This window comes from Macrobrachium nipponense, chromosome 43 (assembly GCF_015104395.2).
Source record: "Macrobrachium nipponense isolate FS-2020 chromosome 43, ASM1510439v2, whole genome shotgun sequence".
Classification (NCBI taxonomy): Eukaryota; Metazoa; Arthropoda; class Malacostraca; order Decapoda; family Palaemonidae; genus Macrobrachium; species Macrobrachium nipponense.
Genome location: NC_061104.1, coordinates 8,431,332 through 8,456,464, shown reverse-complemented (window position 1 = coordinate 8,456,464; position 25,133 = coordinate 8,431,332). Strand labels below are relative to the sequence as shown.

At 39.5% G+C, this 25,133-nt stretch overlaps 1 protein-coding gene across 5 annotated transcripts in view; it reads right to left on the bottom strand.

Annotated features, from left to right (window-relative positions):
* LOC135213515 (serine/threonine-protein kinase 10-like) overlaps window positions 1-25,133 on the bottom strand; it is a 230,948-nt gene that overhangs the window by 48,498 nt on the left and 157,317 nt on the right. For all 5 annotated transcript variants that reach the window (XR_010314149.1, XM_064247427.1, XM_064247428.1 and 2 more), the window contains 5 exons: window positions 23,674-23,932; window positions 20,790-21,029; window positions 6,946-7,095; window positions 6,534-6,635; window positions 1,734-1,928 (listed from right to left, as the gene is read on the bottom strand). Coding sequence is in view for 4 of the 5 variants with exons in the window: in XM_064247427.1 (XP_064103497.1) it covers window positions 1,734-1,928; window positions 6,534-6,635; window positions 6,946-7,095; window positions 20,790-21,029; window positions 23,674-23,932 (946 nt within the window). In the remaining variant the exon portion in view is untranslated. The remainder of the gene's footprint in view (window positions 1-1,733; window positions 1,929-6,533; window positions 6,636-6,945; window positions 7,096-20,789; window positions 21,030-23,673; window positions 23,933-25,133) is intronic.

The window sequence follows — 25,133 nt, the reverse complement described above, 5'->3', positions numbered from 1 at the left end:
CATCAATTTCCTAACGTGAATAGGCTTACTCTATAGAATTATTTAATCTGGTTTAATTTACAACAATCTGGCTCTAGAGTCAGACACTGAGATACTAAACAAATAGTTATACCTCAGCTCATGAACTTAATTTGTTCCAAAAGGTTCGCGACCTAAATAAGTTTTTCCCATTTAAAAAAGTGTAAATCACTTAAAAAGGATCATTATTATCAAATATTTTTTTACTTACCACATAAGTCATTATGAAAAAAGAAAATTTGTTTTTACACAAAGCTCAACCCAGCAGTATTGTTTGATCGTTTATCAAATAGACAAGATTTTATTACTTATAATAATAATAATTTGTTCAAACCTCAGAAAAAATGATAAAAAATAAATTTGCTTGTTTGTTTTGCTGGAACAAAGAACACTAAATTTAAAATCACAATTACATACACATATGGTAGTGCACCGAGATAACAACCATGGTAATATAACAGTGCAAAATGGAAATGTCGATTCGAGGGTTTTCACCTCCAGATTGAGTGCCAAACTGTTTCTTCAAATCAGGCACTCGTAGTTGGCACACCACTCGCTTACCAGAATCCCTTGCATTACTGTTACTGTTTTTTTATTAATTTACATTGCTTTCATCTCTAAAAATTATGCTAAAGCATTTACTGTCCTACAGTTCATATTAATAAACAGCTGTTAGTTACTGTAATAATCTCACTTTAGTAAGAGTTGCATTAGTTGTCTCGTTAAAAACTTGCTGATTTTCAATGTAATTCCACAAATAAAAATCAAATGCATTTTTACTCGTCCATCACGCAATGGAGGTGTAAAACAGTATGCCACTAACTTGAAGCAGCAGGTATTATAGCTGCGGCTAAACAAACTAATTATGAGCAAAATGATTTTGTGGCAAAAGCAAAACCTGAAATTAACAAAATCACACACATACTTTGCTTAATTTACTGCGTTTATAAATAACGTAGTTGTATTTTAAACCCATATTTGATAATTTATCAAAGAAATGCCTCTCTGAATTAAGTTTGATTTGATAACTAAAGACAGTGATGACTGATGATGTCAGTAAAACCTAATCAGCTGATGATTTTCAAAATATAAACAAAACCAAAACCAGAATGCAATTGGCACATGATTGCTCTGTTCATATTTTGTAATATGATATGACAATAATACATGGAATATGATTAGACACAGTACAACAACAGTTTCATTAAAATTGTCATTATTTTCAATACATATAACTATTATTTTACTGTTGCAAATTGATATATTGGTGTAATAACCTAACTGGGGCAATATTCTCTCTATCTCGCTGAATCTCATTGACTGCTATACTTATGATGATGCTCCACCCTCCACTTACACAACTTAGGTGCTTTCAATGGACCATTTTGAGGAAAGTTTGAGAGTTTGCAGCTTGAAACATAGTTTGCGAACTAGAGAAAAAATTTTTTGAATATCTGGTTTGTAACCCAATTTGTTCATGAACAAGACTGTTTGTCAACCGAGGTACTAATATACTTGGTATTTGTGTATAACCACATTATCAAAATTTTTCTTTTATTAATTCCACATACACTTTTTGTGCATGATACTTTTCATCTTGCATTATGTTCTCCCCTACAAAGCTTTCAAAACTGAGAATGTCAGTTTAACTTCTTTTACACTATACAATAGGGTGATATTACTTGCAATATTAATAAATTCACATTTACACAAACCTGGTGTCGCTGAAGGAAAAATATATCCTTAAGTTGTCTTTTGGATAACTGATGCTTCTCATGTAAATGACGCTCTTCCATCTCCCAGAGAGCTGATTCACGTGACCTTAACAGCTGGTGCTTTTGCTGCAAGAATTGCCTCTCAAGGAGAGCAATCCTTTCTCGATGATCATCTCCAAGACGTTTTAGAGACACCTAAAAAACATGCATATTTTTTAAATGAAACTTTATTATCCGATTAATATGCATACATACTTACTTATAAATTTACACAGAGAAATGGAAAATTTGGGAAAGAAATGACAAGGGATTATTAATAAGCCTCTCTATCCATTAGCAATTCTAAAAGAACTCAAGACTGTTATCCTTAAAATTCTTCGCATGAGTAGATTTTCATGATAAAATTTATCATTTGGATACTTACCTACTATATCTCTGCACAATTAGGCAAGTCAGCAGTCAAACAAAAAATCAATTAGCTGCCCGGATGACCGTCTAGTTTACCTGTTCTCAACCAGGTGTTTCAAATGTTTTAGCTCGTCAGAATTCTCCTTGACAGTCCACTAAATTAGTGTGGAGGCTGGGTAGGGTCTACTTTAACAGTAGGTAAGTATCCAAATAGTAAATTTTATTATGAAAATTTATATTATTTGAGATGCATCTTACCTACTGTTAAAGTTAGCTGATTCCCACATTAAGAAGAGGACAGTGGCTAGTGCAGCTAGACAACAACCCACTCAGCCAATCGAAGTAAAGGTTTCTTGCATGAAACCCAAAACATTCTTACCTGATCCTAATTCCTTTCTGGACTTTACTACCACCAGAAGTTGGATTCCATTCAGAGAGCAAGGCTCTCATACATGTGCAGCCAAGAGCAGCCTTTTGGAGAAAAACACTCTGATTCAGCCAGAATGAAACGGAGGCAGCGTGAAGGGTCCAAAAGCCCTATAAAATAACAGTCATTTCAAATAAATACCTTTATGATATAAAGGTATGCTCCTACAAAATTTGTACCTTCAATCTCCCCAAAATATTACAACCTAAAGGATTGCTCTTTCTTCGGTTCAGGAAAAGCCAACTCACTATAGCGGATAAAGGGCTTTACTGTTTTCAAACACAATTCTGCATACTTAAGGTAGTAAGCGAGTGAAAACCAAATTGCACTTCACTTCTACTGCACCACATCAATCCTATCCTGAAGCAACAAATTGACATAACACTAAATGAAGTTACAACTGCTGCTCACATTATGAATTTTTACCTTCAATACAGGTAGAAGATATGGAGCCAGTTTTCATACACTAACCAATAAAATACATCACAGAGGACCTTGTGTTCTTTAACAAAGATGTTCTAAGTTTCTAAAAACATTGGCAAAGACAGCTAGGTTTTCTAAAATTACAAAACTTTCCTAAAACCACAAAACAAAAGGTTAACTTTACCTCTTACAGGATTAACCTTTGACAAAGATGCTCTAGGTTTCTAAAAGGCTAACTACCTCTACCAGGCTTAACCTATCTGATTAAGTTTCAATTGCCCCAACAGGGCAGAGAAGCATTTCCTCTTCTTCCCCACTAAGGAGGTTAAATTGAAATTCTTACAGTTCACTGTAAAATGTAACCTTAACATCAACCTTAAAGAAGGGAGCTGGCAATAAATTTATTCATTAACTGCTGATTTAGTGCTAAACAAAAGGTTTCACAGTAAATAATTCTGATAAAGTTTAGATCAGCATCTAAGCTCCAGAGAGAGACTGATATCGAGATGACAGGGCTTCAATGTCAAAACCTTACGGTGCTGATCCTCAGCAAGCTCTAAAAGAATATGATGCAATACCAAGGAAAGTATGGAACGATAACTTTGAAATTAAACAGCGAAAAGTCTTATTGTCCCTGAGAAAGCAGAAAAACACTAATGTCTACAAGGTTCCAGGTGCTGAAATCCCTCTAGAATGGCACCCTCAGCAATACAATGACAGCTGCTTCTGACCCAAGACCACGGCTGTTTTCCACTTAAGGAACTTAAGATAGATCCTAAAAAAACTTGAAAATCCCCTTATTGGGAGGGGACATTCTAACATCTCCAAGCAGTTAAGATGCATAAGTTTGTGTATAAGTTAGTGTAAGTGCATGGAACTGTGTAGGTGAGTTAATTTCCTTGTAACAGAAGAATAAGAGAAATCTGTCCAGAGCGCTAGAAATTCTGAAAATCATTTGCTCTGAGGCTACAAAGGCTCTACGGGAGACCCTATGCACTTCTTGAACTTGAAATTGCTCAAAAGTATTTAGAATAGATACAAGGGGCAGGCCTATGAGTATGAATCAGGGCAAATTTAAGGAAACATCCACTGCTCAAGCCTGAGGGCCATCAAAGGAGTAGTGATCGTCTGGGTATTCCTGTTTATCTACATGCTACTATGTCTCAATGAATGCCCCTAAAATCCTACAGCAACTGCTGCATTTATGGATGTAAAGGCCATCTGTAGGTAGTTTGTTCCTTCTAAATCCACAGTTGCCAAAACATAGTCATTTCACTCAAAGCAGCAAGCTTCCCACAAAGACTATTTCTGACCAGGGATAAACCTGTTAAGCATCTCTGATGATCTTTCTACTGGCCTGACATCTGGAAAGATTTACCAGGTGTACATAGTGTTCACCATTCTATGTTGTAAAAAAGTATGACACTGTTAAAACTTTTGGTTTTGTGTTGCACAACAAAGGGAAAAAACAAAATCTATACTTAGATTTTGTTTTTAAACTGGACAACTACCTCCTACAGAACCTGGAGACAATGATGGTTCTGGATTACTTACAAATTTAAAGAACGTTAGTTGTAAGTTGTAATTTCTTATGCCGAGACTGTACATTAATTGACCCTGGTTATTTGATAAAATCCCCAGTGAGGCCATGTTCCCTAATAAGGAAAGCCCTTACCATATAGGAAGCTTCCTTCAGGTCTAAAATTCTCATAAAAGCAAATGCCTATTCATCTTGGACAGAAAAGCCTGCACAATTAAGTATTATCCCTAAATCACTAGACAAGAATGAGGATTTAGAGAATTAAAAATCATAACGCATAGAAACCGGGCCAGGAGAAGCAACAGGTCCTTGGCCTTTGGATTACTATTGACAGAGTTGGCCAACTTGAACCTGTGATTCAGTAGAAAAGATTCTTGCTCTTGAAGTCGACATCATCTACCAATGGGCAACAAAATCCCCGACAATGCTTATAGAGGTGGTGTACACTAACGCAAACAAGGCACACAGAACAGCAATACCTTCTTGTAAATATATGCTGAAGGAACTTGCGTGACTGAGGATGATGTACTGGTAAAAAGAATACATTTCTACCACAAGCCTAACCATTCTTTGGAAAGGCACTAAAACCATGCTAGAAAACCAAAAAATATGAGGGCAGATGCTTCCTGTTATTCAGTCTCAAAATGTTCAAGAATGACCCCCTATCTCCAACTGCTTATGGAGGTAGGAAAGATGTAAAATCCCACTAAATTACTACCTGTTCCATTCATTCTCTCTACATTCCCACTAAAAAGAGCGACTTATGAGAGAGTGTTCTGCTCAAGAAAACAAAGGGACAGCTATAAGTAGATTAAACTAGTGGAGGACAACCAAAAAACAATCACAACTCCCCTTCACCATCTCCACCATGTAAGGTACAGGTCCCAAGTCTCTCCAAGCATGCCAGGTGGTTGCAAGTGTCCATCTACCAGAACCTGTGGTCTGCACATATGAGTTAACTCTCTTCCTCGCTAAACTCCTGCTGGCACCAAAACCTTGAAGCTGGCTTCACAATTCTAAGCTGACGTAGAGATGAGACAACATACTGAGTAAAAGGTAACAACTCCACAAGCTAGACCGAGACTCCATCAGCATGCCCAAAGCACACCTGTCAGTCTCGAGTTCATCTCCCCACAGGAAAGAGAAAAAACTGAACCTCCTACTAAAGACAGTTGAAGTGTCAACTAGCGCTTGTATTGCAAGAGGCGGTCTGCGGCTCACCCAGCGACTACATAAGAAACAAGAAGACAACCCATGGCACACCTAAATGGAGCGTTGTGTGTCCAAGTATGAGAAAAGTTACGAAACACGCTCTAACAGGCGAAAGTTTAGGTTCTCTTCTCCAAATATTTAAGGGTGCCGAAATACGCTAAGACAAGCGAGACATATTTTCTATGTCTCGCAACGTCACAATAAACACTGATCAGACTGAGAGTTTCTCTGATTCAAACTTCTACCAGAGGACAACAGAAGGAGACTGCTGCCTACAGGAGGTAAATAAAAGAGCCTAAAGGATTGCTCTCTCTTTGCAAAACCTGGCGACAGGAAGCGACACTTGTAGATAGGATGCAACAGCAGCCAAGTACTGTATCGCATCCACAACTTGATGAAAGGGAGACAGTTTTAAGTGACTTTTGAACTCAGCTGAGGGGAAAAAAACGAGGCGCAAAAGAAACATTCGAAACACACCTGGTGGAGAACAGGTAAATTAGAGTCATCCGGGCAGCCATTCAATTCTTTTTTTGAATGCCAACTCGCCTAATCAGCATGGAGCTATAGCTAACTTTAACAGAAGGTAAGATTCACCTCAAATAAATCTTACTGTTAAAATACATAAGATATCTTTAAATGAATAGAGGCAATAGGAAAACATTTACTTGGCACAAAATAAGAAAAATTGTTTGATTTCAAATACAATACATAAAGGTTTTTTGTTCAACTTCATTTGCATTTCCAGTTAATATTATTTTCATGCATAAAAAACATATATTTACACTCATACCTCATGAGCTTCATGAAGTTTTTCTAGGAAGATCTTTTCTCTTTCAGTCTGGTCTACATCTAACTTTTCTTTTCTGGCTTTAAATGCATCCTTCCTTTTATCCTGAAAAAGAAATGTACAAAATTTTAAAAACCTAGAGCATATATTTCACTGGTGTTGCTATAACTTGCATAGTTTGTAATATAATACAAAGACCACACTCAATATTTCTAAGGAGAATAGCAATCATTCCATGCCACTTTGCAAGCCTCAACACCTATTCCTTAGGACAGGGTTTGATGATAATCATGTTGTATGGCACAGCAGAACAAAGACCTACAAATGTCTGTATTTCTTTCTTTCCATGTGAAAACTGCCTTCCCCATAAACTGCAGAAGAAAACTTCAGCTTGTTAATGAAAAGAAAAGCTTACCTTGGGAAGGAGATCTATTTCTTGCTTTAATAGTTTTAATTCTGTTTTCAATGATTCACGGAAAGCCTTGAGTTCGCGTTCTTGCTCTGCCCTTATTTTTTTGCTGGCATTCTTCAGTTCAATTTCTTGCTGACTTTCAGCCTTTTCAACCTGTGCAGAGTAAACATAAAGATTTCTTACAGACATATCAAAGGATAAAACCTTTTTATTTATTAAACAGCGAAATACTGCTATTTAAATCTAATAACATAAAAACCTAACCTTTCATGAAACAAAACTGATTATATGTCACAGGCAGAAGAGCAGAAATTGCCCATGTACTGACCACCTGCATCGTCAGGTACCCTGCAGCTACCTACCTAATAATCCATAACATCTAAATATGAAGCTACAAGAAATCAGTTGAGATGACAGATGTATAGTAGCACCTCCACTTGACAGGGTCTGACCTCTCTGATAAGTAAGAAAGTCCTTTCAGTAACAAAGACCCTTTATTATAGCCTACACTTGAAAATTCTCTAGATATCTTATAGCTAACAGCAATTTCACATAGTTCCTAACCTAAACTAACATATAATTTACACTGAATATTCAATTTAAGAGGTATCCAAAAATGAATCATCTTTAATGGAAGCTTAGGAAAAATAATCATAACATGGTAGCTGATAAGTACAAAACCCACTAAATTCAGGTCCATTTTAAGTTGAGATTTACCTGATTTGTTCACAAGAAAAAATCAATCAGCAACTTTTTATTGTACATACAAATGACGGACAATCTGCAAGGAATTGAATGAGAATTTTTGTATTTCACTATCCTGCATTTTTCTGATATTTAAGTTATTATATTTGGAAATGATACAGAAAAATTGACAGCATTCCATATTTCTGTATTAGGTTACCCAAGGGATGACAAAATAAATCCATAGGTGTTACAAATTTGAGTCCCTAATGATACCTAGAGGGGACTGATAATTTGCAATTGCCTAATCTACAAAACAGTAATTAAAATATGTATAAAAATTCTATTTAGCAATATACCTAAAATACCAAATTTGTAACTAATTTGTATTTTTCATAACTAACAAACCTGAGGTCTTAACATTAGGATTTACTAGCGCCAAGCTGGAAACCGGTAGAATTAAAATTACACTTGTGAGATCCAGGGACTAATGGCATCTATACCAGGTCACGGGGCATGTATACCCAGAATGCCCACGGCTACCTGTGACCCATCAGTTATATTTCTAACCCAGTTTAGACTGCTAGAGGGGTGGTTCGAGGTGGGCCTTTAACTGTTAAGACCTCAGGTTTGTTAGTTATGAAAAATACAAATTAGTTACAAATTTGGTATTTGTTCATACACGAAACAAACCTTCGGTCTTAACATTAGGATAGACTTACTATTGGAGGGAGGTAAGTCTCTACAACTGACTGGGAGTTTGCCACCTTATCCATTTCCGAATATATAGGGAAATTCTAAGAGAATGGACAATGAACCTAGGACCAAAGATATAAGCGGATCTATTGGTTTCCTCCCACTGGGTGTAGATACCATTCTACTGTTTACTCTTGTCCCTTGCGACTGGATCCACCTTCACCCCTCTTTTCCTTATTATCCAGAGGGGTGTGTTGCTACTGAAAAGTATATCATCAGCTAAGATAGCTTCACAGTATGGCTGACCATCTCACCTGCATCTAGTCCGCTCCAGCACATGACGGTACTCTCCTTCATATTGCCCGTAGTTAAAGGAGTAGGAAGAAAGTAGTAAAGAAAAAAGACCAGTCATCCAATTCATTCTACTTTCATACCTTCATCTTAGACTAGACGCAAACTGACCCACCAGGGGCACTGGATGAACTATATCACTTGTTGGGCCGCCACCACTGGACCCAAGGAAAAGGTGTCCAAGGATCTATGGGCAACATCTTTCAAATAAAATGAGGTGAAAGTTGTTTGGCGCTTCCACACGCCAGCTTTCAGAATTTTATCCACAGACATGTTCTTCTTAAATGCCAGGGAAGCACTCACACCCCTGATGTCATGAGCTCTAGCTCCCACCTGGCTATCTGTACTTACGAACAACCTCTGGCACCCCGGCCTGAGGTGCCTTGTTCTCTTTAAGTACTCCCTTAGTGCCCTGACGGGGCACAGGAGCATCTCAGCTTTGTCGTTGTCTACAAAGTCTGCCAAGGAAGGTATGGTAAAGGAGTCGAATCTGCCGTCTACTCTTGTTGGATTTTGGGTCTTTGCCACGAATTCTGGGACAAACTCACACACCATTGATCTCCAACCTCTCGAGTGCTTTATGAGATATGAGAGGCCATGTAGCTCCCCCACCCTTTTGGTTGAAGCCAGGGCCAATAAGAAGACTGTCTTCAGGGTCAGGCTCCTATCCGTGGACTGCCTTAGTGGTTCGTAGGGGGGTTTTGTCAGACTACTCAGTACCTTGATCAGATCCCAATCTGGGGCTTTTAGCTCCTTTGGTGGGCATGACTGTTCAAAGCTCCTCATCAGCATGGCCAACTCCCATGAAGACGATATGTCCACTCCTTTCATTCGTAAGACTGAGGCTAGAGCAGCCCTGTACCCCTTCACTGCAGATACAGACATATGTTTTTCTGTTCTGAGATATATCAGAAAGTCTGCTAACTGCTGAATAGTGGTACCGAGTGGAGACACGTTCCCTCTACGACACCAATCACAGTATGCTGACCACTTTCCTTGGTATACTGTCGCAGATGATTTTCTGATATTACCTGCCATCTGAGTTGCTGCTTTCTGCGAAAACCCTCGCTCTCGGAGGAGATACTTGACAGTCTCCACCCGTGAAGCGATAGGGACTTCACCGACTGGTGGTACCTCTCCACGTGAGGCTGACACAGAAGGTTGCTCCATGGAGGTAACTCTCTTGGCACATCTACTAGGAGTTCCAGTAGGTCTGGAAACCACTCTGCTTTCGGCCATAACGGGGCTACCAGGGTCATCTTGAGGTTCTGAGACCGCATTACCCTGTTCAGAACCTGACGGATTAGACAAAATGGAGGAAATGCGTACACGTCCAGATTGTCCCAGGGGTGTTGTAGCGCATCTTCTGCTACTGCCTCTGCGTCCGGGACTACTGAACAATACACTTCCAACTTTTTGTTGTACCTGGTTGCGAATAGGTCTATGATCGGTCCTTCCCACAACATGAGCATCCTGTCCACTACCTGTTGGTGTAGGGACCACTCCGTTCCCAGAATCTGATCCCTGCGGCTCAACTTGTCGGCCACTATGTTTCTTTTTCCCGGAATATACCTGGCCTTGATGTCTACCAGGTTCTCTATAGCCCACTGGTGAAGTTGAACTGTCATCACATGTAACTGCCGAGAAACTAGGCCTCCTTGCTTGTTTATATAAGCTACTACTGTGGTGTGTCTGACATCAATACCACTGAGTGTCCCTTTACTCTCTCCCTGAATTCTTGTAGAGCCAGGAAAGCTGCTTTCAACTCCAGCACGTTTATATGGAGTTCTCTGTCCTTGCAACTCCATTTTGCTGACACCATCAACTCCTCCATATGGGCTCCCCAGCCTTCTAGTGACGCGTCCGAGAACAGCAAGAGGTCTGGGGAAGATTGTTGAAGGGGGACACCCACTGTCAGATTGTCGTCGTCCACCCACCACAGCAAGTCTTTCCTCACTTCTGCCGACAAGGGAATTTGCTCGTACGGGTGATCTACTGTTGGTGACCAAAACTCCTTCATCCTCCATTGTAGGACGAAGGTGTAGCCTTCCTTGTGGTACTAGCTTCTCCAGGGAGGTTAGGATTCCCAGCACCACCTGCCACTGTCTTGCTGGCTGTGTCTGCTTTCCGAGAAAGGCATTCACCACTTGTTTGCATTTCTCTACTCTTTGGTCTGTCGGGAATACTTTGGCTTGTGCTGTGTCTATCACCATTCCCAGATATTCCAAACGTTGACTTGGATCCAGCTGCGACTTCTGCTGATTCACCACAATACCTAGGCTGTGACAAAGCTGCAGGAGGGCCGCCCTGTCCCTGAGTAATTTCTCCCTGGACTTTGCTATCACCAGCCAATCGTCCAGATATCTTATTAGCCTGATCCCCTGAGCATGCGCCCACGCCGACACGAGGGTGAACACTCTTGTAAAAACTTGAGGAGACGTTGTCAATCCGAAGCACAGGACCTTGAATTCGAAAGCTTTCCCTGCAAGACTGAAGCGGAGAAATTTCCTTGAAGACTGATGTTTGAATTTTGGCCTAGCCTAACTCCTTTCTTTCTCTATAAAAATGAATAATCTACCCACCTGTACGCTTTCTCCAACTCCAGTACACTCCAGAAATCACCTTAAAACACCAGCACCACAAGACTTACGACCCAAAAAACAACTCCTACCAGACAGAGAGCTCTCCCCTACCAACCACACCCACCAACACGTGCTTTCTACTGCCCCGTGTTATTGTTTACATCCTGCCGACGCCGCCGCCATCTTGTCTATGACGTCACAGCCTATGACGTCACAACACAACTTAAATACATCAACAGACACCTTCTAGAATCTACATGTTGTCATATATAGGACACCCACCATATTTCAACAATGCATAAAATACCCATAACAATTATACAATATATAATCACACTTATCTATACCCATAACAATTATACAATATATAATCACACTTATCTCTTTCTCCCTCCCCTCCGACTGTTTCCTAACCTAGTATTCCCCTCTTAATTTCCTTCGTCCTCCAACTCTTTACCCTCTACATAATTTCTAATACATTCCCCTGAAACTCCTGCTTTAGTTAATACATCAGCCACTTGCTCCTTTCCTTTTATCCATCTCACCTCCTTTATTTCCCCGGATTCAATGGTTTCCCTTATTGCAGCAATATCTATTTTTAATCTCTTGCTACTTACACCAGTGCTCGATTTGATGGCGGTCATTAGTGTTTTACTATCAGTGTTAACCAAGGCTTCTAAATTTCTCCCTCCTACTACCTCTTCCCACAAATGCTTGAAATATATCAATCCTTCTACAGCTTCCCCAACACTCAGGGCTTCAGCCTCAATGGTGGATTTTGCCACTCTCCTGGATTTCCTAGACTTCCACCCCATATGGGACTTCTCCTCTTCCCATCTGTCAAAGAAATAATATAACCCAGTTGAGTATGGCCATCTTCTATGTTTCCAAATGAAGCGTCTGCATAGGCTTCCCATAAACCCTTTCTTCTTCCATCTCACTTATTGTAACTTCGCCCATCATGCTCTTAGTTTTTCTCACAATTTTAATAAGTTTCTTCATATCCTGAGTTGTTCCTTCTTTAAATGCTTTACTTAATTCGCTAATATCATATGATATTTCTGGCATCGTGTGTAGTGATACCCAATTCAGCTGTCCTACCACTGATCTGTACTCTGTTAACTCTTTGTTCTAGCACTCTATTACCCGTATATCTTCTAGCCTCTGGTTCTCTTATGGAATTTATATACTGCCACTGATTAAGGGAAAATCTATTCTCCTTCTGCTCTATTACTACTCCTATATACTTGAACCTTTTACTCTCTTGTTCTCCTACTTGCAATTTCCCTTTCAATCTCCCAATCGTTTCCTTTAAGAATCCTTCAGTTCCTCCGTAGCAAAAATCATCTACGTGTGTACACAAAATGCCTTCCAATTTATTGTTCTTTTTCCAAAAGAATATATTAGGTTCTAGTCTACTTCTCTCACCTTGAAGCTCCTTCACTACTTTCACCACTTTACAATACCATGCTTTTGCTGCATCCTTGAGCCCATAGACTGTTTTCTTCAACTTCCATAATCCCCTCCAACCATCTTCCCTTGGTGGCTTCAAGTACACTTCTCTTTGTATCTCGTCACCTTGTAAATATGCAGTTTTGACATCCAATGTATAACAATTCCAATTTTTCACCTTTATTATGGTTAGACAGAATTTTAAAATTTCAGCATTGCATGTGGGAGCATCCTTTTCCCACTCAGCCATTTCTTCTTCAAACCCTCTAGCTACCAATCTTGCTTTACATATCCTTTCCCCCCCTTTTATCTTTTCAGTTACTATCCATCTTGTAGATATAGCTTTTTGTCCAACATCATTTACCTCCTCATATACCTGGTTATCTCTCCAACTTAGAAGTTCTTTTTCTTTAGCTTCCATTATGCTTCTATTTTCAAATCCCAGCAACACCTCTTCATCTTCAATTTTTTCTACCTGACTATAATCCCTCAAGTTAACCCACCCTTTGTCACCTGACTGTGAGTCTCGTATATTGTACGAATCAGCCCATGCTTGGCTTGATCTTTTTCCTGCAAGACCTAAAATAGTCCATTCTTCTACTTGTCCTGTATCATTGTTTATAGCCCTAACTCTATTTCCCTTTTTGAATTTTGGTATCTCTTCCATTAACTCGCTTTTCTATTGACCCACTTTGCCCGTTATCTTCCACTGTTTCCTCTATCACCTCTCTTTCTATAGTCTCTCTTTCTGTCTGCATTCCTTCTCTCACCCATTATCTCCTCTCCTTCCAGCCAATCTACTTTCCCTTCATTTGGGCCATCTGACCTACCTTTCACCCCATGGGATTTATCTATTCTAGCCGATATCTCTTCTGTATCTGGTGATCGTCGTTGAATCCTTGTCACATGTATCCTAGCTACTTCTCTTAAAGAATCCCCATGTTTGACTATTATTGTTTTCCCCGATACTCCACTACCTGAGCAGGTCCTCTCCATTCATTTTCATTTTCCTCTTATAGAATACCTCATCTCCTACCACTGCTTCTTCAAATTTATGTTCTCTGATGTTTTTGTTTAGCGCTATTCTTATTTTATTACAGGACTCATTTTTTATAAATGCTTCTCTGGCCTTGTGCATTGCATTCAGTGTGTCCCTTACCATACCCTCTTCCATCCCTTTTTCTCTGCTTGCAGGACTAGAACTTTCTTCTCCTATTAGGTTAGGCAGTGAAGGGTTTTTTCCAAATACTAATTGGTTGGGAGAGAAACCTCCATTATTCATTAAACAGTTCCTAGCACTCACTACCCATTTCAAAGCTAGGGACCAATCTACTTCCTCTTCCTCCATCATCTTCCTTACACTTCCCTTGATCATGCCTACGGTCTTTTCACATAATCCGTTGCTCCACGGAGATTCTGATGCTGTGGCTAATACTTTAATATTCCATTTTTCTGCCATCCTCCTTACTTTTTCATTTTGAAATTCTCCCCCATTATCTGACAATATTTTGGAGGGTGCTCCAAATATAGCAAACCTGCACTCAAAAAGTATCTTTATTATAGTTTCTGGTTTCTTATCTTTTATCCAACAGGCCTGACAATATCTCGTTGCCATATCCACTATTACCAAGAACTTTCTCTCTTCTATCTCTCCCACATCCATCGCTACGACTTCATTGAACGTTTTACTCCAAGAAAAGCCTACTACCGGTTTGGCGGGGTTTCTTTTGTATTTTTTACAAACTCACAATTTTTAATCAGTTCCGTTAGTAACTTTCTTATTTCCTCTTTTTCTTTTTCGATTAACCCATTACTCCATTGTGCTTTCCTCTGTTAGCTTCCATATTTTATCTCCACTTCCATGACCAAACTGTAAATGTAATTTCTTCATTGTGTTCTTAATTTCCCTCGGATTCTTTCCCTTCCAACCCTCCAGTAATAATTCTTCTACCTTCCTCCTCCTTATAGGCACTCTTAAATGACCTGTTCGTCTTCTCTTACTCTATTTTCTTCATTCCCCCTAATACTTCTACTATGACACAATTTTCTTTCAAATTTAGGGTCATACCCATTTTACTCATGGTTTGCTTACCTATCAGCCAGGGTATATCACCTTGCAGAATTTCCGTCTTCAAATAAAACTTTCTGTTTTTTAGTATCACAGGTATTTCTATTATTCCTCTGGACTTATAAGATGTCTCACCAAAATTAAACACTTTATTAGACTCTGTCCTAGTGTCCCTCATTCTCCTCAACTCTTCCTGACTCAAATCCATGACAATACGTGCTAGTCACAATTCCCCGCAAACTGTTGATTTACACCCTGTGTCCAAAATTGCATCAACCACCTCCCATGATGCTTCCACTATTTTATTAACTTCTCCTACATAAACCTCTTCTTCTTCTGTCCCATTTTCTGTTTTTACCTTATTTTCTTCTAGTCTTGTTTCAGTTTTCTTCCTATTATGAAAATTCTGAGGACAATCCCTAGCCCAATGCCATTCTGAGCTGCATATTGCACATACTGTTACCTTCCCTTCTTTGTTTATAGGATTTCTACCACCCCTTCTCGGTTCCATCTTCCCCGATATCTTGGTTTTCCCTCCTCTCCAGAACTGGCATTGCCTTCTGACGAACCCCACATTCCGTTCCTCTTTAGTCCCTAATCCCTCAAATAGTCTTTTCATTGTTTGCGACACTGTTCCGTACTCTAGCTTTTCTTGCCCACAAGCCGATAATACCATTTGTTTTGATTTTCCGTGAGATTTGCTTGCTCTATTACATGATACCCCTTGACTTCGCCTTCAAGCGCGCCTTTCCCCATTGCTCTTTCACACTCAGATGCTGCCTTCTCGTATCTAATTAAATAGTCCGCCATATTTTCACTAGATTCTCTTCTTATTAGAAGGTATCTTTTATTCTACCGTAATTCTCCATTACCGAGTCTTTTAGATAGGCTTTATCTAGTTTCTCTAGGATTAACTTTGGACCCTCTGTACCAGTAAGTTTATCTTTATCTAATGCTTCCACTAGCTCTCGGGCTTTCCCTTTTAAGCTCATTCTCATTTCTATCGCCGGGTATTTTGTATCTTCTCCATACAACAATAGCCAATCTTCGGCTGACCGTTTCCATTCTTTGTATTCTTCTTGTATCCGCTAAACCTAGGACATTCCCTTCTCCATCTAGTAGTCTCCCTTTGTTCACTGTCGGATCCAGGCATCTTTGATCAACCACGCTCTGCTACCAGTTTGAATTTTGGCCTAGCCTAACTCCTTTCTTTCTCTATAAAAATGAATAATAATACCCACCTGTACGCTTTCTCCAACTCCAGTACACTCCAGAAATCACCTTAAAACACCAGCACCACAAGACTTACGACCCAAAAAACAACTCTACCAGACAGAGAGCTCTCCCCTACCAACCACACACCACCAACACGTGCTTTCTACTGCCCCGTGTTATTGTTTACATCCTGCCGACGCCGCCGCCATCTTGTCTATGACGTCACAGCCTATGACGTCACAACACAACTTAAATACATCAACAGACACCTTCTAGAATCTACCACATGTTGTCTATATATAGGACACCCACCATATTTCAACAATGCATAAAATACCCATAACAATTATACAATATATAATCACACTTATCTATACCCATAACAATTATACAATATATAATCATGATGGACTGGTATCTGAAAGTATGCGTCCTTTAAATCGACTGTCAGCATAAAGTCTCCGATTCTGACTGCTTGTAGAACCGTTTTCGGAGTTTCCATCTTGAAACTGGTTTTCCTTATAAACAGATTCAGCGTTGACAGGTCTATTACTGTCCTCCACTCCCCGTTGGCTTTGGGTACCAGGAAAATCCTGCTGTAGAAGCCTTTTGTCGGACTGCATACTTGTTGCACAGCTCCTTTTTCCATCATCTTCTTCACTTCGTCCTGCAGAATAGTGGCCTTCTGAGATTTGTGGGCATAAGTGACGTGGGGTAATGGTTGATCTGTCAGGGGCGGGGTTACCTCGAACGGAATCAAATACCCGATCCTGAGAACATCCACCACCCACTGCTCTGCCCCTAGTTCCTGCCACACCTTCCAGTGATTTGCCAGGCAACCCCCCACTGGTGTGGCCGAGTGATGGGAGGCGCCCATCCTATCTTCTTGAGCCTCTCCCTCTTCCCCTATTGCCCCTTCCTCTGTTGTTTCTATTGTGAAAGGGCCGATGAGTTATCCTCTTTGGGGAAGAGGGTCTTGTGACTCTATTAGGGATGCTATGTCTCATTGTCTTCTTTCGAGACATCTGCTGTTGTCTTCCCTCCAAAGGAGTAGTTTGACTGTTAGACGTTTTCCTAACTGCCTGTTGCACCAACCTATCGTTAAGTGTCCATCCTTCTTCTATCTATCGCCTCTTCCAGTATGACCTCTGGCAACAGTAGTTGCGATTCCAAGATATCCCCATTCCTCATTGCTAACAGGGAATCCAAATCCACATTGCGGCTTAGTCTAGCCAATGCTGCATCTCTCCTCATTAGCAGGATATTTGCCCAAACATTGGCACTTACGTTTGTCAGGTACGCAATCGCCTTGGGACCCTGACTGTAGTAATCTAATGAACAATGGTTCATCCACTACTTTCCTTGTTGCTTCCGAGGATGCAATTTTCGCCACTGCTGTTGACCAAAGGTCTAACCAGGACGCAGCCTGAAAGACAGAAGAAGCTGTTGCTTCTAACGTAGCAGCCTCTTGGTACGTCATCGAAGGGCACTCCATTTTAACCTGATCCAAGGTTAATCCAGGCCTTAACCTTACAACATTAGGGTTCATTTGTCTAGACAGCAAAGGGACCTTCGGTGTCGTACAATATTTCCTTTGTTTTATCATTGGAGGGGGAATAAATTTAAATGATCTATTAGATCTTAAGGAATTATCCCTCCCTGCAATCTTTGCGTTTACGTGTTGCAAGACGATTCCGCATGACTCGAACAAGGCAATTCATACGACACCTTGGTATCCCTCTTTAGTCCAAACGCCATGTCAATTCCAGGAGGAAGCATACTGGCCGGTGTTTCTGTCTTCTCCGAAAGGCTATTGAATTGACGAATCAAATCAATAACCTCTGCATACGAGGCCAGAAACTCTTGGTTTTCTCCTTCCTCCGGCTCTAGTGTACCACTCTCCGTCACGAGGGTGTTGTCTCGCCTCTATCTTCTGACAGACGGCCCGGAATTCCACGGCCGCCTGCCCCTACGGCCGCGGTCTCTTTGATCTTTGCTGGCCGCTGTTGGCTCGATCCCAGATAGTCAGCAGGGGAACGAGAACGTCTCACTCTTTCTCTGCTCACGGATCTAGAGCGAGAATCTCGTCTAGATCTCCACGATGAAGGCTCCCTTAAGACAGAGGTAAGTTCGTCTCTATTAGCATTGGCATCGTTTTCGAGCGTCGGCGAGCCCGGCCTCGGCCTTCTATCCAGACGGACACTGCCTTCCACGAACGTATCCGCCGAGGTTGCCAACTCTCTATTTTTCGTATTCTTTTAATAGGAGCCTTATCGTCCTTCGTACGTATTTTGAACGGCCTTACGGGCGAAACTGGGACCTGCATTCCATCCTCCGCTGCACCTTTCGCCGCCAACGTCGATTTTACCAGAGGTATCGCAGTTTTTGCGATCCGAACTGGCAACTCCGCCTCGGCCGCTAGCTCGCCGGCCGTCACCTCTCTCGCTTGTTCGGACTCTTGCGAACGGCTTCGTCTGCCAACCTTGTGCTTAATAGCCACTGATTTTCCGACCTTCTTGCTGACTTGGAAATGACAGTCTTGGTCCGAAGAAGAGGAAGAATTGATTCTTCTCCTCTTGGCCCGAGGATCCGCCAGGAACTCCCGAATCCTCCTCCAACGCTTGACTGGCGCTCGCCGTGACGTTATCGGACTTAGCGATGACGCCGAACTAGAGGAAGAAGACGAAGAAGGCGAATCACACTTTTTCTTTTTGTCTCTCTTATTCATTCTCTCCTCTATATCCTGTAATTTCTGCATTACAGTTTGCATTGACGGGTCAGAAGGCGTATTAGCGTCTGGGTGCAGCGAAAAGGCCGAGAATCGGTCTGTGACGTCATCACGCCTGCCATCTCAGAGTGTGACGTATGTTGTGACGTCATCCCTCTCGTAGGGAGAGACTGAGAGGTTTCTGCTGGCAACCGCACGTTTGCTGCCAAACTACCTCCCACGTTCTGCATCACTGTAAATACTGAGTGGGATGGTGAAGCCGCGGCATTAATTCCCATAAATTGCAAGCCCGGGGGATGAGGAACATTCAGCGCTGCCGGACCCTGCTGGAACCGTGACGTCATATAATGCGCAAGCAGACCATCCAAGGTTGGTACGCCTGGTAGGCCTAGTGCTGACCACGTACCATCTACCTATGCGCTTGAGTAGCAGGAGCCTGGAACAAAGATGGCGGATCTCCCCCTCTACTTGCTGGGAACAAAGGAGAGTGCAAATATTCATAAAATTACCAAAGGCCCCTCCTGACGTTTCCGATACAGAAACCGCTAGGAGAAAACCGAAGGGTATGAGACAATTCAAAAGCAGGTGGAGAAACATATGGAGCAGCCTGGTTTATTACCGATACAAAAGAAGCCGGTAAGGTTTGGTCATCCAAAGATGGCGTCACCCCCTTCCTTTTGTATTGGCTTTTCCCATAGAACTTCTTCCACTGTTCCACCGACCAACCGCGACAAACAGAACCGTACATACGTTTTCCCTGCACCTACTACACGTTGGATGAGGATCCGTCGACACCGAAGTTAGGAACCTAGAACATGGAAAGCCACTGACTCCTGGGCATTTCCTTTGTCTCCTCTTCGAAGCGGTAGACGATCCCGATGTTGAGGCAAAATTCTCCATCATACCACGTATACACTCTTACCACACACTGATCACACTTGGAGAAAGAAAAGGAATGAAAAATAAAAAATGAAATGGATAAAGAATGGGCAAACTGAAAAACCGGCTTTAAATGAGATAGACAGTAACACGTCTTATCTTAAAGGCGGTAGGAAAATAACTGGTGGGTCACAGGTAGCCGTGGGCATTCTGGGTATACATGCCCCGTGACCTGGTATAGATGCCATTAGTCCCTGGATCTCACAAGTGTAATTTTAATTCTACCGGTTTCCAGCTTGGCGCTAGTAAATCCTAATGTTAAGACCGAAGGTTTGTTTCGTGTATGAACAAGAATCATTTACATTCTGATTTACATGAGTATTTGTCAATTTTCCTCATCTCAAGAGAATACCCCATGCATAAGGACACACTGCAAAACCTAACACCTTAAAATGAAATTAAACAGCATGACTTTAACTTTAAGAAAAAAAAAAACCAGTAGTTTATAATCAGCAGAGCTTGAATTACTGTGCACCACTCAACTACAAAACTCATAATGTTGATTACTGTAATCAAAATAATATCCCAACATAAAGAAAAAGGAAAAGAATATATCATAAGTTGCTTTCCCTCTAATACTTCAGTAGTATTACACGTTTACATGCGATTGGCAAGACAAAACAGGGAAAGAACACAAAACAAGTGTATTATGCTAAAATTACCATATACGTAATGGCAAGCATTAATGTCAGAATTTTTTGCAGTTCCATCAACAGCACTTGGTTGCATTTAGAACAAAATAAAAATAAAGGAAGACTGTCATGCATGAATACAAATGTATTCCTCTGTATTGTAACCTAATATGTAAAACTTCTTTATACCAGGATACTAACTCCAGTGATACATGACAGAAAATGTGCCTTTAAAATATGAAAAAAAAGTATAGATCATGTAATTTCTTCTTGTCAAAATATATTTATCTTCACATGATTTATTATTATATATAATAATAAATAGCTTTAATCACTGACACAGGTGAGGAACAGTATAATTTTTTACAGCCATTGTCTACACCTTTTTATAGACAAACACAGCATTATTCATCATTTAATAACCTGTAATGATATTAGTGTACTAGAAAATACTTAACACAATTCTTACATAATAAAAGTTTATGTAGCCCAACACTTACCTGTTGTTTCTGTTGTCTATTCAATGCTTCAACTTCTGTATCGTAACTACGTAGCAACTGTTGTTTTTCAAAATCAAACTTCTTTTCTTGTTCCATCTTGGCAATGTTGGCTTTTACTGCAAGTTCTTGGAATTGCTTTTGTTCAATCTTCTGCAGCAATTTCAACTCTCTTAATTCTTGTTTTCTTGCCATGTGACCCGATGAAAGTGTTCCCATTTCTTCATCATCTCCATAAATAACCTATGGTGGAAAAATCATTGTTACTTTATAGAAAACCAATGTCCCTTGTAGTACTTTTCCAAATATTAAACCATTATGTCTAATTATCTATGATTAACAGGAGATAAATATTCAGGATAGTAACCAGAATACCTCTTTTCCTTGAGAGTATCATATAGTGTTTATTCATTCTTATTCACCTCTTATTGAAATAAACAGACATAACTTTATTATTATCATCATTCATGTAATTTAACAAGACAACTTAGTCAAGACACTCACTGGCCTCATCTCAAGGTTTGTCTCTAATAGTAAATTTTGAAATCTTTGCTCAATAAACTGCAGTTACTTAATTTGATAAGCTGAAATTGAAGAATACTCTAGCAAAATTTCGAAAATTTGTTCCCAAAATTTGGCATTCTCTGTTGGTTGATATGGGCATTTGCATGTGTTCACCTGCAGGTGTTATCCTGTATTCCTGCTTACAAGGGCTAGGTATTGTATTATTCATTTAACTTCCAAGGAATAAAAGTGAGACCAATTACAATCTAGCAAACTGAACAGTACAAGTTTCCAATTAAGAAAAATTATCTTTACAAATGGGTAAAAACACAACTGACTGAAGAAATGTTAAAGAAAATATATGCCAACAACCAATCTTAAACTGCAGTGGAGCTGACTCAAATACTTTGCAGATGACAGTATTTCCTGCCTAAAATTAACCAGTGATATCCTTAAATACATATTGCCTATACAAATTCCTTGCAAGTACCACATACAGCCTGCCTTGCATGGAGCACAGTAAAAGTACTAAAGGTTCTTTGAAGCATTCCTATGGCCCTCATCTGCAATGCTTTTGGCTTACTATTTTTCATCTATTACCATTGTTATCTTCCCATCTACCGTAGCTATTGAAAATAATAGTATCAATATCAATACATATCTCCATACTCCATAAGTTGAATGATCACATAGCTTTGGCAAGATTAAAATTTCAAAAAATGCAACACAGTACTGTCAATCTGTATTAGGGATGTGCCCAAGTATCAGTATTGGTATTGGTTGTATTGGCTAGTTTTTGTGGTATCAATATTAGTGAATTTCTGGCTGATACCAGCCGATACTTTTGTCATTAGTATAGGAATTTGAAACCATTCTAGGCTTCCTAAAATGCACTATATATATTAACAAAGCCCACCAAAAAAACTATATATAGACATGCAGTGTATTTAACAATTTATTATTGTAATTCTAATTTTAATTAACTATTGTTGTGTCTATCTCTATCAGCAATGAGTCTTTGCCATTCTGTTGGAGTTGGGTACTATTTCAACGTGTTGTACAGGTATTGTATAAGTGAATGGTGTAATGAGTTACTATACTGCTACTGCTGCAGCTTGGAATTAGACATGTGCAGTTTATATAACCCTATTATATAGCCTTTCAACTTTTGAACTTTTAATATACGATAACCAGAGAACAAGAATGATTTTAGTAATAATAACAGTAATATGGAGTTAACATGTCTCGGTATCGGTATCAGCTTTAAAAGTTGGTATCGGTATCGGCCAAAAATTTGGTATCGGTGCATCCCTAATCTCTGTATAGCATTGCATAAGTAGCTCACTTTTACATTTACGTCAAGACAGTGGCAATCAGGCCTTAAAACAATTTGCTCCACAGGAACCAACTCTCAAGTTTAAGAGGATGGTAGGTAGAGAAAATTTTAACACATCCAGAAGTAGTTCCTTGACTTAAGAGATGCTTTGTGGGTCTGGCAAAATCTGAACGAAGACCTTATCATATAGCCCACACCTGAACATTCAAGATGTCCCACAGATAAACATTATTCCAAATAAAATTTAACCCAAACCAAACAGTAATCTGCATTAAACCAATCAATTGCAGAGTTTTCCACAATATGCATTACGTACTTCTAAAAAGGAAAGTTGAGGGGTTGCGGCACTCAGGACTTTGGCTTATCCACACCATTACTAACAAGAAATTATCTTCATGGTAGATTACTACAATCTACACCATTACAAACAAGAAATTTTCTTCATAGTAGATTACTACAAAATATTGAAACTATACATGCTCTGTTAAACAATAATCTACAAAGTATAGAAACTATATATATGCTCTGTTAAACAATACTACTTTCCTAACTGATTTGCTACAGCATCTAGTATGTGATGATCCAGTTCAAGCAAGGGCTCTTCTACAGTTCAACAAATACTATTATCAAAATCATATGGATTAAGGGATACTTGAGATCCTTGCTCAATAAACACTTAGCACGAATATTATGGAATTCTGTAAGTGAGGGAGAGCAGAGACTCCTAACAAAGAATACAATTAAAATTCAGAACCCATTTGTCAAGATAAGATTCTGACATTCAAATCAAAACCCTGCAAGGAGGACCTTGTAACTAATGATTAAATGTATTTTTTGTCATTGTCTAAATTAATAAAATTCTGAAATTCTTGTTCATTTAATACAATTTTTACATAAGAATTAAACTGTACCTGTCATACCCACATCAATTCAATAATGTTACATCTTTTCCTCTATGGATTTGGCAAGATAGTTTAAACACACCCTACTGTATTACCCTTGAAATTTCTTGCCACATAAAACTTCTCAATAATGAAAATAAATTACCTTGCTTGTAGTTGTGGTGACAACCACACCATCAATAACAAACTTCCTTGTACGTTTCCTAGTCTTCCTTCTAAGGGCCACCATATCCATTTCCTCTTTGGTCTTGCCTCTATTTTTATCTCCAGCCCTGTTGTTAGCATCATTTTTGTCAGACATGGGAACTCTCCTAAGAATCACTTCATCAGAATTGTCATCTTGATCCATCCGATGTTTATTTTCCTTTTCAGAGCTTGTTGTGCTGATGTTATCCCAATCTGACCTGTGAATGAAAAATTAAAACAAAGATAACAATAGTAAATGGGTCCTGCTAGTTATTCACCAAACTGAAATAATATAAAATTAAAACATTTTCTCATTTTATTTCTAAAATGAAATTTGGTGCAGACTGATGTTTGGGCATTCAAATAAACTGCATACTACATGTCAATGTTGATCAACATTCTCTGCATACATGAATTTAGTCATCAAATTTCCATGGGCCAAATGACTGACTAAATTCAGGAATAAACAACCATACACCTTCAATGTGACACTTTTTGTATAAAAAAATGCCATTATCCAACAATGGATTTAATGTTTTAATTTGTTATAATCAGATTGTTGTCCAATGAGGCTGCCATTTTATGATGAGGGATTTTACAGACATAATCAGTAACAAGCAGTTACAATAAATCTCATCACAGCGGTAGTGGCATTGGATGTTTTAATAGCATCTTCCTCTAACTTATGTCCAGGCTTCTATAATCACACCCCAAGTTACTATTGTGCCACAAAGAACCTCCAATTCCACCTAAAGCTTGTCAAGCAGGGGATACTTTAGGTGGTAACATCTCATGGAGCAAACTAACTTTAAAATTATAAATTTCTAGAGTATCTTTTCAATTTCATTGATGATCTTATTACACACTATTCAGCTCTGAAAAGATTAGTTTTGTTAGGTGAAGAGAACTGGCTCGTTTTATTACATTACATAGCAGCAAATCCTTATCTCATTAAGATTTGTAACCAGCAGCAAATATTTCATAGCATGAATCTTGATGTCCTTCTTCTTTTGTGTGTTACTTATGATTTCTGAAGTTTATGGTTCTATTTTGTGTTGATTTATGATTTCTGGAGCATATGAATCAATCTCATTAAACAAGACAGATTAAAATGATATTGTTATTGTACAATAAAGTTTCATACATACTTACCTGGCAGATATATACTTAGCTATAGACTCCGTCGTCCCCGATAGAAATTCGAATTTCGCGGCACACGCTACAGGTAGGTAGGTCAGGTGATCTACCGGCCTGCCGCTGGGTGGCAGGAATAGGAACTATTACCTTCTAAGGACAGATTTTTCTCTTCCACCTGTCTCCTGAGGGGAGGCTGGGTGGGCCATTCAATCGTATATATCTGCCAGGTAAGTATGTATGAAACTTTATTGTACAATAACAATATCATTTTCATACATTCAA